This window comes from Alexandromys fortis, unplaced genomic scaffold (genome assembly GCF_014885135.2).
Source record: "Alexandromys fortis isolate MF-2015 unplaced genomic scaffold, M_Fortis_MF-2015_v1.1 scaffold_167, whole genome shotgun sequence".
NCBI classification, from domain to species: domain Eukaryota; kingdom Metazoa; phylum Chordata; class Mammalia; order Rodentia; family Cricetidae; genus Alexandromys; species Alexandromys fortis.
The window spans coordinates 3389309-3405098 of NW_026068050.1; the positions used below are offsets into that span (position 1 = coordinate 3389309).

The following is a 15790-nucleotide window of genomic DNA, read 5'->3' on the forward strand; positions in this document are numbered from 1 at the left end:
GATTTCATTATTCTCTCTTCTGTCCTGACTGAGGATCCAAATTTTAAGCCCAGAAAAAGATTAGTTTTAATTTCTAATGTTTCTCTTCCAGAAAACATCAAGATACTGTGTCACCATGTAGGAAAATAAAGCTCTTTTTCTTACCCCTGTTTCACCAGCAAACTCCTCCCCCCAAGCTCTCTCATTACAGACCACTGGATGGGTTCCTCATGTCTCTGAGAAGAGGCTGCCATCTTGTGGATACTGACTTGAGCAAAGATTTGCTAAAAATAAATGCTTTTCTTATTGAGCGTCTAAATTAAAAATCTGTCAACTTGGTTTGATACAAATTTAAGAGACATTTGCTTCAAGTCAATGGGGGAACTTGCATGTTTTAAGGCATCTCAAGTTAAACTTCAAATACGTCCTGAGTTACCTCTAGCAGCCACTTCCTTATATTCAGCGATTCAGACTTTTTCTATCAACACATCTGAGTGAGGTTCTGTAGGACAGTAGTATTTCACACAGCACAACTTCTCTCTAGGACAGACAATGCACCTGTATAAAACACTTCATCTTTGACTTTTGAAAGAACTTCTTCTAATTAAAGCAATTCTAGAGAAACTGAGTAGGTTAAAATCTCACTTAATACTATGTTTCCATTTCAAAATCTAAGGAACATATCTTTTATTTTTGAGATAGAGTTTGCTATGGTGGTTTGAATTACAATGTCCCCTTAGGCTTATCTATTTGAATCTGTGGTCCCTAGTTGGTGTAACTGTTTGGGAAGAATTAGGAGGAATGGTCTTCTTGGAGGAGGTATGTCGTTGGGATAAGTTTAGAGATTTCAAAACTCCAAGCCATTTCCAGTTTGCGCTCTCTCTCTCTCTCTCTCTCTCTCTCTCTCTCTCTCTCTCCCCCTTTTTCTCCCTCTTTCCCTCTCTCCCTCCCTCTCTCCCTGTGTGTCTGTGCGCGCGCGTGAGAGAGAGAGAGAGAGAGAGAGAGATACAGATACTGGCATCATTTTCTCGTTTAGCATGGAGAAAGCAGCTTTGAGAGGTTAACAGCATGCTCCAGGGTGGATACCTGTTAACTGAGTGGACTTGCAGCGCACAGTACAAACCGTAGAGCCCAGTCTCTTGCAGCCCGTGCTAGCTGTGTACTCACAGTCTTGCTGCCTGTCCTCCTCAGGCCTGGGAATTCCGAGGTGTGCTGCCATACTTGGCTGAGCCCTGTGCTCTTTGCACTAGCCGAGATCGGCATGCCAGAGGTGGGGTTACTCCTGGGAAGATGACATGTAATTGTCACTGTCAAATTTGTGACTACATCCACTGGATTGAAAGCAAGCGTGAATTTGTCAGTTCCAGGGCTTTTGCTTAGGAGACTATTTCAGTTGACTGTTGGGAGTTGAAACTATGTTATCTGTTTTAGTAAATAGAGTTTGTTTACTTGATAGCGCTCCTATCTCGTTGACTAGCTTTGGTTCTGAAGCTAGCACAATCTGGCATCTTTCAGTTCCTTTCCTGTGTACTCTTTTTTTTCCGTCTTAGGGCGTTTTGGCTTCTCCAGTTTCCTTCCCTAGAATGTCCACTCTTTAGTTCTTGTAATTGGCACCAATTCAGATCTTGACGTTATCAAACCTCCTTTGATACATGTTGCTATCAATTTATCTAAAATATAAACTTTCTTTTTTTTGCAACAGGAGTTTCTATAGCGCAACCTGGTATTGAACTCACACTGAGGGTGACCTTAAACTGATCTTCCTGCCTCCTCAACGTTGGTAGTACATGCATATCACACTCTGTTCATTCTGTTGTTTTCTCCTGTATATTTTGCATCTTTGAGGCATATGTTACAATTTGGAGCTATGCATTAATATTTTTGTTGTCATCATTTTCCCCAGATGTCTCCCAGAGGGGAGGCTTTGTGTCAGTGTAGTTCATTTATTTTCTTGCTGTTGCATACACATGCCTAACAAACACTGTATATGTGAAACAATAGTTTGCACTATCATTAAATGTTTTCTCTTTATAGAAATAATACTGAACTGTTTTATTTTCTTCAAAATGTACTTTATTCTGCTATACAAAGCACACATTTGAGAAGAGCATAATTTTAATGTATTCTAAGAAAATGTCCTATAGAAATGTTACAAAACATTATTTCAGTTTTGATCATAGTCTGCCTCTGGATGTACAGTTAGGTTTAAATGTATAGAGGTATTGTAGTGTAAAATAATTGCAGATTTATAGCATAGCCAGTTCTCAGCACCAAATAACCAAAATAAATGAAATTAATTACGAATATTTATTTTTATTTACAGGTGAGGATGTATGGTCTGAAATCTTAAACCATGAGTCTAGCACTTAATGATCTGCTCATTTGCTGCCGACAATTAGAACATGATAGAGCTACAGAACGAAGGGTAATAAGTTATTTGAAATTGTTTTTGTTAAAATAAATGTTTGATAGGTAACATGTAATTATTATTATATTCTTTTTTTTTAATTTTCAGAAAGAAATGGAGAAATTTAAACGTCTGATTCAGGATCCTGAAATAGTTCTAAATTTAGATAAGCATTCAGATTCCAAACAACAAAAATATTTGAATTGGGATGCTGTTTTCAGGTATTATCTTTGATTTTGTTTTACTTTCTTTTCCTGTTTTGTGATCCCTTTTGATTTTCTTCATTGTGTGTTATATTGGAAGTTGGCACTTAGTTATCAAAGATAATTTTGAAAACTCATACATAATATTAAAAGTTTTAAAGTCATTTTTTCAACAAAATGCTTTAGATATATGTCATTTAAGATCAAGAAAGAAGTTGGCCATCATGGAATTTCTGTAATACTGTATTTTTGAGGAAGGAGGTGCATGAGTTCCAGTCTTATCTGGTCTGCATAGCAAGCCCCTGTCTCAAAGAAAACAAAAAACTGATTAAGAATTTTGTTACCTTTGACTAGTTTATATGGATTTGTTCCAAATTAGATTTATAAGTAGTAATAACTGGGCAGTAGTGGTACACGCCCGCTTTTAGTCCCAGCACTCTGGAGGCAGAGGCAGGCATATCTCTTAGTTTGAGGCCAGACTGGTCAACAGAACGAGTTCTAGGATAGCCAGGACTATACAGAGAGACCCTGTCTCTCAAAAAAAAAAAACCAGAAAGAAAACAAAAAAGTAAGTTATAATATTTGTTTATCATTTTAATTGTTGCTGATTATAAGTATCTGGCATGTGCTAAATTATACTAAAGCAAATAAAGTAAATATTGGAATACTTTCACATTAGTGGAGTTTAAAAATACTTGTTTGTGGCATAGTTTATACATTTTTATATTGAAACTTCATTTTTTTTCCTTAAAAACATTTATTTATTTGTTTTTATGTACTAGTGCTCTGTCTGCGTGTATGCCTGCAGGCCAGAAGAGGTTATCAGATCTCATTACAGATGGTTATGAGCCACCATTTGGTTGCTGGGAATTGAACTCAGGACCTCTGGAAGAGCTAGTACTCTTAACCACTGAGACATCTCTCCATCCCTAAAACTTTATTTTCAACCGCAAATTTATTTATAACTAAAAACAGATACTGTGAGACTTTTTGGGGCAAAGTTTTTGAAAAAAAATTGAAGACATTTTTGTGTATGTGTGTATGCGTGCACACGCACACGTGTGTCTTTATCAAGTATATGCAGGTTCCTAGGAGTCAAAAGTGGACATTGGATACCCTTGAGCTGGAGTTGAAGTAGGTTGTAATCTGTTTGGCATGGGTGCTGGGAACTGAATTCTAGTCCTTGGGAAGAACACTAAGCACTCTTAACCACTGAGCCATCTCTGCAGCCCCCCAAATGTGTTTTAAATTTATGTAGATATCTGAAGCTGGTATGGTGGTATAATACCTGTAATCTTGGCTCTTCGGAAGTTGATAGAGGAAGATAATGAGTTCAGTTCATTACAAATTAAATAAATAATTGCAGTAAAGAAAGGTGTTCACATTTCTTTATAGAATATTATATTAGAATACTTCTAACAGATAAACTTATTTATTTATTTATTTTTGGGACAGGGTTTCTCTGTGTAGCCTTGGTTATCCTAGAACTTGATCTGTAGACCAGGCTGACCTCAAACCCAAAGATCTGCCTGCCTCTGCCTCTAGAGTGCTTCCAGTTGATAAATTTCTTCTCTTGATTGATACTAAACTGTTTCAATTCTAAATGCATATGATATGGAAAAATGCATGCTTCCTTGTTGAGCATTTAATTTATTTGCAACATTATAAATATAGTTATTTGTTTTTATATGCTGATTAGTTTTGTATCTAATAATCTTGGACAGCTTTCAATATCTTCTAGCCAGTCTTCATTTAAAGACCAGAAATATTACTAGCTGCTTGTAATGTAAGGAGAGTTAAAATCCTCAGTAGCATTCTGAGCAAGTAGGTGAGGTGACAGACAACTGTGCAGCTTACAGGCTTAAAAGCTTTGCAAGCCAGGCTTTATATTGATTTTGCACCTTGTTAGACCTTGGAAAAGATAGTTTCATGTAACTAGTACAACACTGTAGTTTAAATGATGTTTTGGGGGAAGGCATACAGGAGCCTTTTGAATGATAAAATTATAAGCGTTAATGAGAATATGCATTTTTTCTTCCAGGTTCCTGCAGAATTATATTAAAAAAGAAACAGAATGTCTGAGAACAGCAAAATCAAATGTATCAGCCTCCACACAGACCTCCAGACAGAAAAAGATGCAAGAGATCAGCAGTTTAGTCAGATACTTCATCAAATGTGCAAATAAGAGTAAGCGACATTATGTATTACACACAGATGCATAGGCGTTAACATAGCATAAATCGGATCTTAATACAGTAGCGTAAAAATTAAGTACTGACTGAAATCCATAGCACATACTCTTAGTACTGTTGTACCAAAATTTGGGGAAATTTAGCATAAAATCTTTAATCTCCAGTCGTGCGGTGGTGGCGCACGCCTTTAATCCCAGCACTTGGAGGCAGAGGCAAGCGGATCAGCCTGGTCTACAAGAGCTAGTTCCAGGACAGGCTCCAAAGCCACAGAGAAACCCTGTCTCGAAAAACCAAAAAAAAAAAAAAAAAAAAAAAAAAAAAAAAAAAAAAAAAAAACCATAAACCCCCAAAANAATGGAAAGATCAGAATTATTTCTTTAATTCCCCTCTGTCTTTAGATGTCAGCAGAAGTGTTGTCTTAAAGATTCAGTAAGCGTTTTGAAGCTGAGCAGTTTCAAAGGTGTAAGAGCCTGGTAGGGTACTGAGATGGCTAGGCACCTCAGTGTGAGTTCCACAACCAAGCTGTCCTCTCACCACCACACAGGTACATGACGGGGGTGTTTTAGTACATGTGTGAGCCATGTGCACACACACAAAGTAAATAATGAAAAAATAAAATATAAAAATATTAAATATAAAAATAAAATTTTTAAGGATTTTTTAAAAAAAATGTCTCTATTACTGCTTCTACCTTAATTTCTCAGACTTATCTATTTATGTATATGTGTATTTCGTCTGCATATGTGTAAGTGTACCATATGATATGTTCCTAGTACTTCTAGATAGAAGAATCTTCTGGAACTTTAGTTCTAGATGGTTATAAACTACCACGTGCATGCTGGGAACCAAATCTAAGTCTTCTGCAAGAACATTAAATGTTCTCCACTGAGCTATCACTCCAACCCCTACAAATTCTTAAGTAATATACAGAAAGCCTAGTAATTATTTCAGATGATAACACTTGATATATTTGAAAATAGTTATAGAATTCCCATGTTCTTTTTTTCTAAGGTAAATGTACCCAATTCTTCCAGCTCATGTGGACTTGTTTTTATTTTACTCTCTTTAATATTCTTTGGTTTGTTATTTCTCTCACAAAAGGTGGAACTTGAGCTTGCTTGCAGTATAATCTAACTGACATAGTCTCCAGCATATTTGTTTCAAGTTTGCTTTGTGAAACAAGGTCTTTTATGTTAGCTTAGATTTGTGATTCTGCTGTCTCAAATCTTCCTTGTGCTGTGATTACAGATATGTGCCCCCATGATGCATTTATTTATTTGTGTGTGTGTGTGTGCTCATGCCTATAAGTGATGGGTGCACACAAGTGTTCTGAGGACAACTTCAGCTGTCATTCCTTTGGTACCATCCACCTGTGTTTTCTTACAGAGTTTTTTGTTGGCCTGGAGGTTGCCAATAGGCTAGGCTTGCTGACCAACAAGCTGCAGGGATCTTCCTGTCTGTCTTCCTCATGCAAAGAGTACATATGCATGCCACCATGCCCAACTTTTTGGTGTGTGGTCTGGGAAATGAAACATAGGTCTCTATGCCTGTAATCAAGCACTTTACTAACTAAGCTATTGCTCCAGCATTTATTCATTCTGAGATAACGCTAGCATTCTTGTAATCAAATACAGTTGTATATTGTGCTGTCATTTAAGGAACAAAAGTCAAGTCCTTTTTTTGTGTGCATGTCACTGATAAACCTCATATCTTTCATCTTGAACTTATGTATAGTTAAGTGTGTGTGTGTGTGTAGATGCATATATGGTACTGGGTGCTAAGCCTGAGGCCTTGTGGGTGCTAGATCAGCTCCCCATCTCTGAGCAGCATCTCTAGTCCCTACAGTTGATATTCTGAAGGATTGATTTTTAAAAACTTCTACATTTTCTTTTTTGTATACACGTATGTGCATTTGCCATGATGTGTTCATGGATGTTAGAGGACAACTTGTAGGTGTTGGTGCTCTCCTTATACCATATTGTCCTGGGGATTGGACTCAGATCTGCAGGCTTGGCAGTAAGCACCTTACCAGAGGAACCGACTTACTGCGTCAAGAATGACATTTTTGAAGCAGAAATGCAGGACCATCATAAGCTTTTGCAAAGAAATAGGTTTTACATAGCACTGAAAATTAGAACAAATATCATTTGTTGAGAGATCTCAGACTTTGTACACTTTGTAATAGCAACTTTAGGCTAAAATGAGGCAAATCCATGGAGTAGTGTGATGGTTCAGCAAGTAAAAGGTACCTGCTGCCAGGCCTGACAACCTGTGTTCAGTCTCTAGGAAGGTGAAAGGAGAGAACTGACTCTCACACGTTGTCTTCAGACTCCTATGCTCATGAGTTACAGACATGCACCACCATACCTGACTTAAATTTTTTACTCTTGTTTTTTATTTTTAAGACAGGGTCTTGTTAGGTGGTGGTGGCACATGCCTTTAATCCCAGCACTCAGGAAACAGAAGCAGGCAGGTCTCTGTGAGTTTGAGGCCAACCTGGTCTACAAGGGCTAGTTCCAGGACAGGCTCCGAGATACAGGGAAACCCTGACTCAAAAACAAAACAAAAAAGACAGGGTCTCCATGTGGCTCAGGGTGTTCTTAAACTTTTTTTTTAATTAACATTGTTTTTGTTTATTTTACATACCAACCAGTTTTCCCTCCCTCCTCTTTTCCTGTTTCCTCCACAACTCTCATTTATCCCCTTCTCATCCACTCCTTCTCCTCCATTCAGAAAGGGGCAGACCTCCAGCGGGCTTGAATAAAGCTTGGCACATCAAGTTGAGGTAGGACCTAGGTCCTCCCCCTGCATCAAGGCTGTGAGCTAATCCAGCGTGGGGAACAGGTTCCCAAAAGCCAGCTAACAGTCAGGGACAGGTCCTCACTGCTGGGAGCCTTATGAACAAATCAAGCTACACAAACTGTCACACACATGCAGAGGGCCTAGGCTGGTCCCATGCAGGCTCCCTAACTGTTGGTCCAGAGTCCATGTGCTCGCATGTACTCAGGTTAATTGTCTCTGTGGGTTCCCCCATCATGACTTTGACCCCTCTGACTCATATGATCTCCTCTTTCCCTTTCTTCAGGAGGACTCCCAGAGCTTGGCCCTGTGCTTGGCTTTGGATCTCTGCATCTGCTTCTATCAGTTACTGGATAAAGGCTCTCTGATGACAATTTGGGAAGTTACCAGTCTGATTTCAGTAGATGGCCATGGTGTTCAGGCATCCTCTCCACTATTGCTAGGAGTCTTAGCTGGGTCATCTAAATACCAAATAATCCAGTTAAAAAATGGAGTACAGCTCTAAGCAGAGAATTCCCAACAGAAAAATCTCAAATGGCTGAAATACACTTAAAAAATAGTCATCAGGGAAATGCAAGTGAAATACCAACTTACATCTGTCAGAATGGCTAAGATCAAAAGCACTGATGACAGCTTATGTTGGAAAGAGTGTTCTTAAACTTACTGTATAGTCAAGAATGACACCTTGACCTTCCTAATCTTGCTTTTACCTGGGGCCACTGAGATTATTGGTGTATAATACTGTGTCTTGTTCAAATTGTTTTTAAATGTAATTTTGTGACCCTTGAGATTATACATCTAGATGTGGGAGAGATGATTCTGGTGTTAAGAGCATTGGCTACAGCTGCGTGGTGGTGGCGCACGCCTTTAATCCCAGCACTCGGGAGGCAGAGGCAGGCGGATCTCTGTGAGTTCGAGACCAGCCTGGTCTACAAGAGCTAGTTCCAGGACAGGCTCCAAAACCACAGAGAAACCCTGTCTCAAAAAACCAAAAAAAAAAAAAAAAAAAAAAAAAAGAGCATTGGCTACTTTCCAGAAGACTTGGATTTACCCACATGGGAGCTCTCCACCACCTATAGCTCCAATTCTAGGGGATCTGATGTCATCTTCTGGCCTTTGGCACTGCACGCATGTGGTTCATACATACATACATGCAGGCAAAACACCCGTACAAATATAAATAATAAAATTTTAGAAAAGGTGTCTGCTTTAAGTGCCCATTTTAAAAGAATATTTGTCTTATTAGCACTGAATTTTCAGAATCTAAAATGTGTTGCTAAGATTTCAGCCTTTTCTATTTGTGTGTCACTTGTATGCTGTTAGATTCCATGGAAGTCATTGTGCTTTTTAGAGTAAATAGGCTATTTCTAGTTAGAATAATCCAAGATTATTTTAATAAATTTATTCATAAATATACTCAGATACTTATAATCCTTTTAAGTCTAATGCCAGGAATTGTGAATCGTTAAGTATAAGAATTAATCTTTATTTTTTCTGTATCTTTATGAATTGTCAAACTTAATCTTCAGTGGGGCCATATAGAAAAAAAATTTTTTTAACTTTCTGGGTCATATATCTGTACTCATTTCTTGTCATTTATAGTAGTAAATGCATGAACATGTTTGTGTTCCAGTAAATTTTTTTAACGAAATAGCCAACCAGTTGAATTTTACTCAGAGACTATAGAATTTACTAATCCCTGTTATAGGAGAAAGTGAATTGAGAGCAATTTCATGAATGGAATCATTTAAAAAAGTTGGCATTCCAAGGATTTTTTATTTTTAATATCTATATGTTTTTACCTTTTCATTTTATTTTTAAATAGGAGCACCCAGGCTAAAATGTCAAGACCTCTTGAATTACGTCATGGATACAGTGAAAGATTCATCTAATGGAGTAACTTATGGATCTGATTGTAGCAACATACTACTCAAAGACATTCTTTCTGTGAGGAAATACTGGTGTGAAATATCTCAGCAACAGTGGCTAGGTATGTTTTGAAGGCTGTGATTATTTTCTCCTATAAGATGAAATTTTAATAGTAAAAGCAGTATACAACCTACACATGACTCACAGTTTAACATTACATTGATGAAATTATATCATTACAGTATCAGTTCCTTAATTCTTTTCTTATTCAAGATAACATCTTGCTACATATCCTGTTCTGGCCTTTAACTTGCAATCCTCCTGCCTTGGTCTCTTAAGAGCTAGGATTATAGGTATGCACTACCATGTTCAGTTCTCAATTTTTGTTTATAATATACTTTTAAAATTATGAAGTCACGTATAGTTTATAGTAGGTGCTTACTACCAGAACTGGAATTGCAGATTTCAAAGATTACTGCTCTGTTTTTTAACTATTTAGCAATCCAATGATTGAATAAAGTCCAGTCAACTAAAAATTACCATGCCGTATGTTTCAGTACACATACGTGCACATACAATGTGTACACACAACAGTGACACCTCAACTGGACCATAAATAATGGAGAAAGAAAACCAAAAGAGGAAGAGATGTTACAGAAATTGAAAGCTAGAGTTCTGCCTGGGCGGTGGTGGTGCATGCCTTTAATACTACCACTCGGGAAGGCCAGCCTGGTCTACAGAGTGAATTTCAGGACAGGTAGGGCTGTTACACAGAGAAACCCTGTCTCAACAAAAAAACAAAAAAAGAAAAAGAAAAAAGGAAATCAAGTGTTCTGAGTTCAAAGGGATGTGGTGGATGGTGGACACTTTAAATGATACAGAAAGGATAAAGTGTATAAGTATTTATTGGATTAGGCAGAGATATTAGGTAACTGACTAGGTAATGAAAATCAAATGCATTAGAATATCTTACCCATTGACTTACTTGACATGCAGAGTGCTATTTTTTAATTTCTATTTCCAGATTGTTCAGTGATGTGGTAATGATTATTTTTTATTTCTGATATCCTTGTTTTAGCACTTGAGAAAGATATTAAACCCTGATTCCACTTCACTGGTCATATAAGTTCTCCTACCATTGTGATGCTATCTGACTTGAGGCCTCACCAGAGTCAAGCCTGTTTGTACAGCATTTCAGCATTGTATTGTAGTCCAGGCTGCTAAGCAAAAATAGCAGGTCCGAAAGGTTTATATCATTTAGTTCCATTTGCAAGTGACAGGATTACTCATGTATAATGTCTCAAGAAATTTACACTTGATAATATTTGAGGTTTTTTTCCAACTTCAGAAATGTATTTCTCATATGTAATTTTACTATCTACTTTGTTTTTTTTTTTACTGGATTCATGGAGAAATTATATACATCTGAATACGTATATATCACTCCTTTCTGCTCTTCTGAGACATCTAGAAATATCTTTGCCATCCTTTATATCCCTTCTAGCAGAGCATGATGGATTCTGTGATTATTTGAATCATTTCCAAGTAACGTGTGTCTTGAAGTCTGTGCTTTAATGAGGAGCAGTTGCACTTTTGTCTTTTGCTATTTCGTCTCACCTAATCTGTCAATAAAAGAGAAAATTATTTAAAAGAATACCTCTTTTATATGTAGAAGCATTTTTACCATTGAGTAGCTATTTCATGCAATGAAAATATGTTGGCATAATTGATATAATTCTATCAACTCTTATTTTGAAGTTTGATTGAAATACTTTACTGCAATATAATATTTAAATTATTTATATTGGCCTTATATCTTGTCTGATACCCAGTTTTAAGCCATTTATCCATTTCTGCAGAATCGTGACATAAACAATTGAAAAGGAAGATACAAATAGTTGTTATACTTTCTGTTTATTACTGTCTCTTTATCTTCTAATGAGAATAAAGTTGTAAGCCACTAGCTTATTTTTTATTATATTTGGGATAATTCTCAGTTGATTTTATTTTTCTGCATGTCTCTGACATAGAGATACTGGCTGTTTTTTTTTTTAAGTCCAGACTACTATTTTTTAAGGGTGTATTGATTGTATAGTGAATAACTTGGGAGGTAGAGTCAGTGGCTTCCTTCATACAAAGAATGGTTATGCTTTTAACCCATTTGTTTATAAAAGTGCTATTTTCATGTGGATCAGAATGATGCTATTGAGGTTTGGGAAACTAATGCAGAGATGGAAGTATTCTGCCTGCTGTTACTGCTATGAGGAGTAAACTTTTCTTTTTCTTTGAGTAAGAAGCTCATATCCTTTACCAAAAATCATGAAACTTTAATACTGTTTATTAATTACAAGCAGAGTGATGGTAATTACAGTGAGAGTAACGCAAGGCCATTCATAAATGGTAATATATTTAAAGAACATCATTGATAGGACATCAAAACTCTGTCAAAGACTTTGTTAAACCTAGATAAAGGAGTGTGGGCATGGAGAAGTTAGGTAGCTTATCTGAGGTTTAGTTGTTAAAACAGATTCCCACACACCGTGTTACTTATGTTTCTATTTTAAGTACAATATCTAAACATTGATGGAGTATTTGTTAAATTCAGGTAATCTTTAATGCTCTTGCCTATGGAGAATTATGGCGTATTTAAGTTGAATTGTGATGTTGAATATACTTTAAAATAATTAGCTAATACTTTTCTCCCCCAATTTTTAGAATTGTTCTCTGTGTACTTCAAGCTGTATCTCAGACCATCACAAGAGATGAATAGAGTTTTAGTGGCTAGAATAATTCATGCTGTCACTGGAGGATGCTGTTCACAGACTGACGGATTACCTTCACAGTTTTTAGATTTTTTTTCCAAGGCTGTTCAGTATGCAAGGTAATCTAATCACTGTGTTTTCATATTGTACCAAACTGTGTTAGCTCTTCTTGCCATCACCATGTTTTAGATTTAGTGACTAAAATATACTACCTTTTAAACAGTGGTTATTTCAGTTGCTTAGATTTGTGATGTAAAGTATGGCAATAGATATACAGTATGTAATGATCAAATCAGGATATTTCTATTTTCTTGAACATATAATTCAAATGTTTACCTGTGGTATTTCATTTTTTATATGCACTTGACCTCTATTTCACATCCTATATGAAAAACAAAAACAAACCTAAAACCTTAAAATAGACCAAAGCTTTATTTGTAACTTAGAAACTTGAGGAAAGCAAACAGACAAAACACTTTAAGATACTGATAGAAGGGACGCACCAAATGTTTGTATTCATCAAGCTACCTCCCCCACCACATAAAACAGCTCAGTGTAGTGTGACAAGTTTTAAATTCAGCACAGAGACAGAATCATTAGGACTTGATGACCACCAGCCTTGCTCCAAAATGGCAAACTCTTCAAGTGAGTGAGAGACCCTCTTTCAAGGTAATGATGTGGAGAACAGTTGGGACACCCAGCATCTTCCTTTGGAGATCTTCATGCTTGTGTGTGTGTGTCTGCACACACTAAATAATTTCTTAAGATAAACACAGTGCTCTTTTGGGATACCCTACAAAAACACAAAAGCAAAAAAAGGATAAATAAAATCAAAATCACATTAACTGCAGCTTTTTTTTTTTTTTTTTTTTCGAGGCAGGGTTTCTCTTTAGCTTTGGTTCCTGTCCTGGAACTAGCTCTTGTAGACCAGGCTGGCCTCGAACTCACAGAGATCCGCCTGCCTCTGCCTCTCGAGTGCTGGGATTAAAGGCCTGCGCTACCACCGCCTGACTTAACTGCAGCTTTTTAACAGAAAGAAAATACTGAGAAGAGTGAAGAGATAGCTTTGCAAATGGAAGGGGCTTTTGCACACTGTTTATCTTATTAAAGACTTAACAGCCAGATTATATGACAACGTCAGGAAACCGAATAACAAAACCATATCATTAGGAGATAAGATTGGGGTGAATTTGATCAAGACACATTGTATGAAATTCTCCAAAGAATTAATAAAATTGGTTTATTATTACTCTTATATCTGTGGAGGTTTCCTTTGTTTCTGAGTATGTGATCAATTTTCGAGAAGGTTCCATGAGCTGCAGAGAAGAAGGTATATTCTTTCCTTTTTGGGTGGAGTGTTCTATAGATGTCTGTTAAGTCCATTTGCTTCATTACCTCCAACAATTCTCTTAATTTTCTATTAGGTTTCTGTCTGATTACTCTTATAAAAGGTAGGCAAAGGGCTAGGTGTAGGGGTGTACTTCTGTAATTCCTGTTCTTTGGAGACTCTGCATAGGATGATTTTAAGTTTACAGCCACCTTGGTCTGTATCATAAGAAAATAGATGAGAAAAGAAAGATAATTATGCAATCAGTGAATTTATAATGAATACATTTAACTTCATTAGCTGTCCAAGACCTGAAAGCCAAACCATGGTGAGATAAAGTGGTTCTATAAAAACAAACAGGAAAGGCTATCAACAGTTTGGAGCTCACTGCATCAGTGAGACGGTAAAATACTGTCTCAGAAGTAACCGTTCACTCAGAACCAGCCGTTTCTCCAAGGATCAGATACAAATTTCCTTAATAAACAGTAAATTTGAGCCTTGGGGTCTTTTTTCATATGATAATAAGGGAAGTTGAATATCTTAAGTAATTCTCTTCATTTTAAGGATAGATGTAGTATATTGAGAATAAGGTAATAAACTACTTTAGGGAAGTTGAATATCACTTAAAGTAATTCCATTTTAAGGATAGATGTGGTATAATGAGAATAATACAATATTTTGGAAGCATTGGTACACATCTCTGACATTTTCTAGTTTATGTTAAACGTGTGAATTGTAGGTATACAAATCAGTTGTGTGTGTTTTAAGACAGTGGTTTAGTAGCAGAGAGATTTAGCAACAATTTTCTTGACCCCAAGTGAAAAGAATATGTTTTTGTTACGGGTTAGTGTAACAGGCTTTCTTGGATGGCCAAACAGCTCCCAAATCAAGACACAGAAAGTTAATATCATGTATGAATGCTCAGTCTTATCTTAGGCTTGTCCCACTAGCTCTTAAAACTTATTTTCACCTGCTTTTCTTCTTCCACATTTTGCCTCAGGGCTTTTTACCTTTCTTTCATTCTATAATGTTTTGCTTTTCCTGCTTCTTCCCTGTCTGGCTGCACGGTTGACTGGCCTTGGGGCTATCCCTCTTTTTCTCCCTTGTTCTCTTTTTTCAAGAATAGATCCTTCTCTTTTTCTCTCTGCCTGCCCACCGTTTATTCCTCTACTGCCTTGCTATTGGCCCTTCAGCTTTTTATTAGATCAATCAGGTGCCTTAGGCAGACAAAGCACCACATCTTTATCTTATTAAACAAATGCAGCATAAATAAATGTAACACACCTTTACATGGTTAAAGTAATATTCCACAACAGGTTAGTGCTGTTGGGTTTGGTTTTTGTTTGTTTTCCAAAGAGATTTGAACCCAAGATATGATACTGTTTGTAAATTACACTGAGTTGACTTTGTCTTCTGTTGCAGACAAGAGAAGAGCTCTCCTGGCTTCAGTCATATCTTAGCAGCCCTTGTCATTTTCCTCAAGACTTTGGCTGTCAACTTCCGGAAACGTGTGTGTGAAGTCGGAGATGAAATTCTTCCTACCTTACTGTATATTTGGACTCAACATAGACTTAATGATTCTTTAAAAGAAGTAATTATTGAACTAATTCAACTGCAGATTTATATCCATCATCCACAAGGAGCTAAAGCCCCTGAAAAAGGTATAACGGGAAGTTTTTCTGGTTTGAAAACGCTTCATTAAAATGTAAGAGGCCTAAGCATGACATTAATATTCTGTAGATGAATGAAGTATCTCTGATTAATAGTATAATTAGTCTTGAAACTTTTTTATACATTTTCTTGAATTTGAATTAGTGGCAGTAAATTATATCTTGCCTTTCTATTGTTCACTAAAGTATGATGCAACCAAATATGAGACATTGCCTATTTCTCTAAAAGCCATTTATCCCTCTTCAGTGTTAAGAGGTGACACGCTATAGAGCAAAGAGGTTTAGAAAATGCAGGAACTTGTTTATCTACATGTTGCTTCTTATTTCTAATAGAAAATATGAAAGCTAAATTAAAAACAGGCGATCTAATTATTCAGTTTCTAAAGAGGTTTTGTACTTAAAACTTTGCAAAGAGATGCAAAGTTAAATGGGGCAATGACTGCACCTTGTGCCTTTAGTTACACCTTTTCTGGAGAATGAAAACAGCAACAGTAAAACATTGGTTTAATTTCCTTCCTGATTGTTTTCCTTATTTATTTTTTTAAAGATTGATTGATTGATTGATTAATTGATTTATACAGA

The 15790-nt window shown here is 36.5% G+C and overlaps 1 protein-coding gene across 2 annotated transcripts in view; it reads left to right on the plus strand.

Moving 5' to 3' along the window:
- The first annotated feature begins 976 nt into the window (after positions 1–976).
- The window catches only part of Atm (ATM serine/threonine kinase), a 102015-nt gene continuing 87201 nt past the window's right edge, over positions 977–15790 (plus strand). Inside the window, exons 1-7 of one of the 2 annotated variants that reach the window (XM_050119423.1) lie at positions 977–1759; positions 2303–2404; positions 2495–2607; positions 4631–4776; positions 9406–9570; positions 12165–12330; positions 14961–15199. In XM_050119423.1, coding sequence (XP_049975380.1) covers positions 2333–2404; positions 2495–2607; positions 4631–4776; positions 9406–9570; positions 12165–12330; positions 14961–15199 — 901 coding nt within the window. In that variant the 5' untranslated portion in view covers positions 977–1759; positions 2303–2332. Of the gene's footprint in view, positions 2405–2494; positions 2608–4630; positions 4777–9405; positions 9571–12164; positions 12331–14960; positions 15200–15790 lie in introns of both variants that reach the window. The other variant, XM_050119424.1, reaches the window with a different exon arrangement.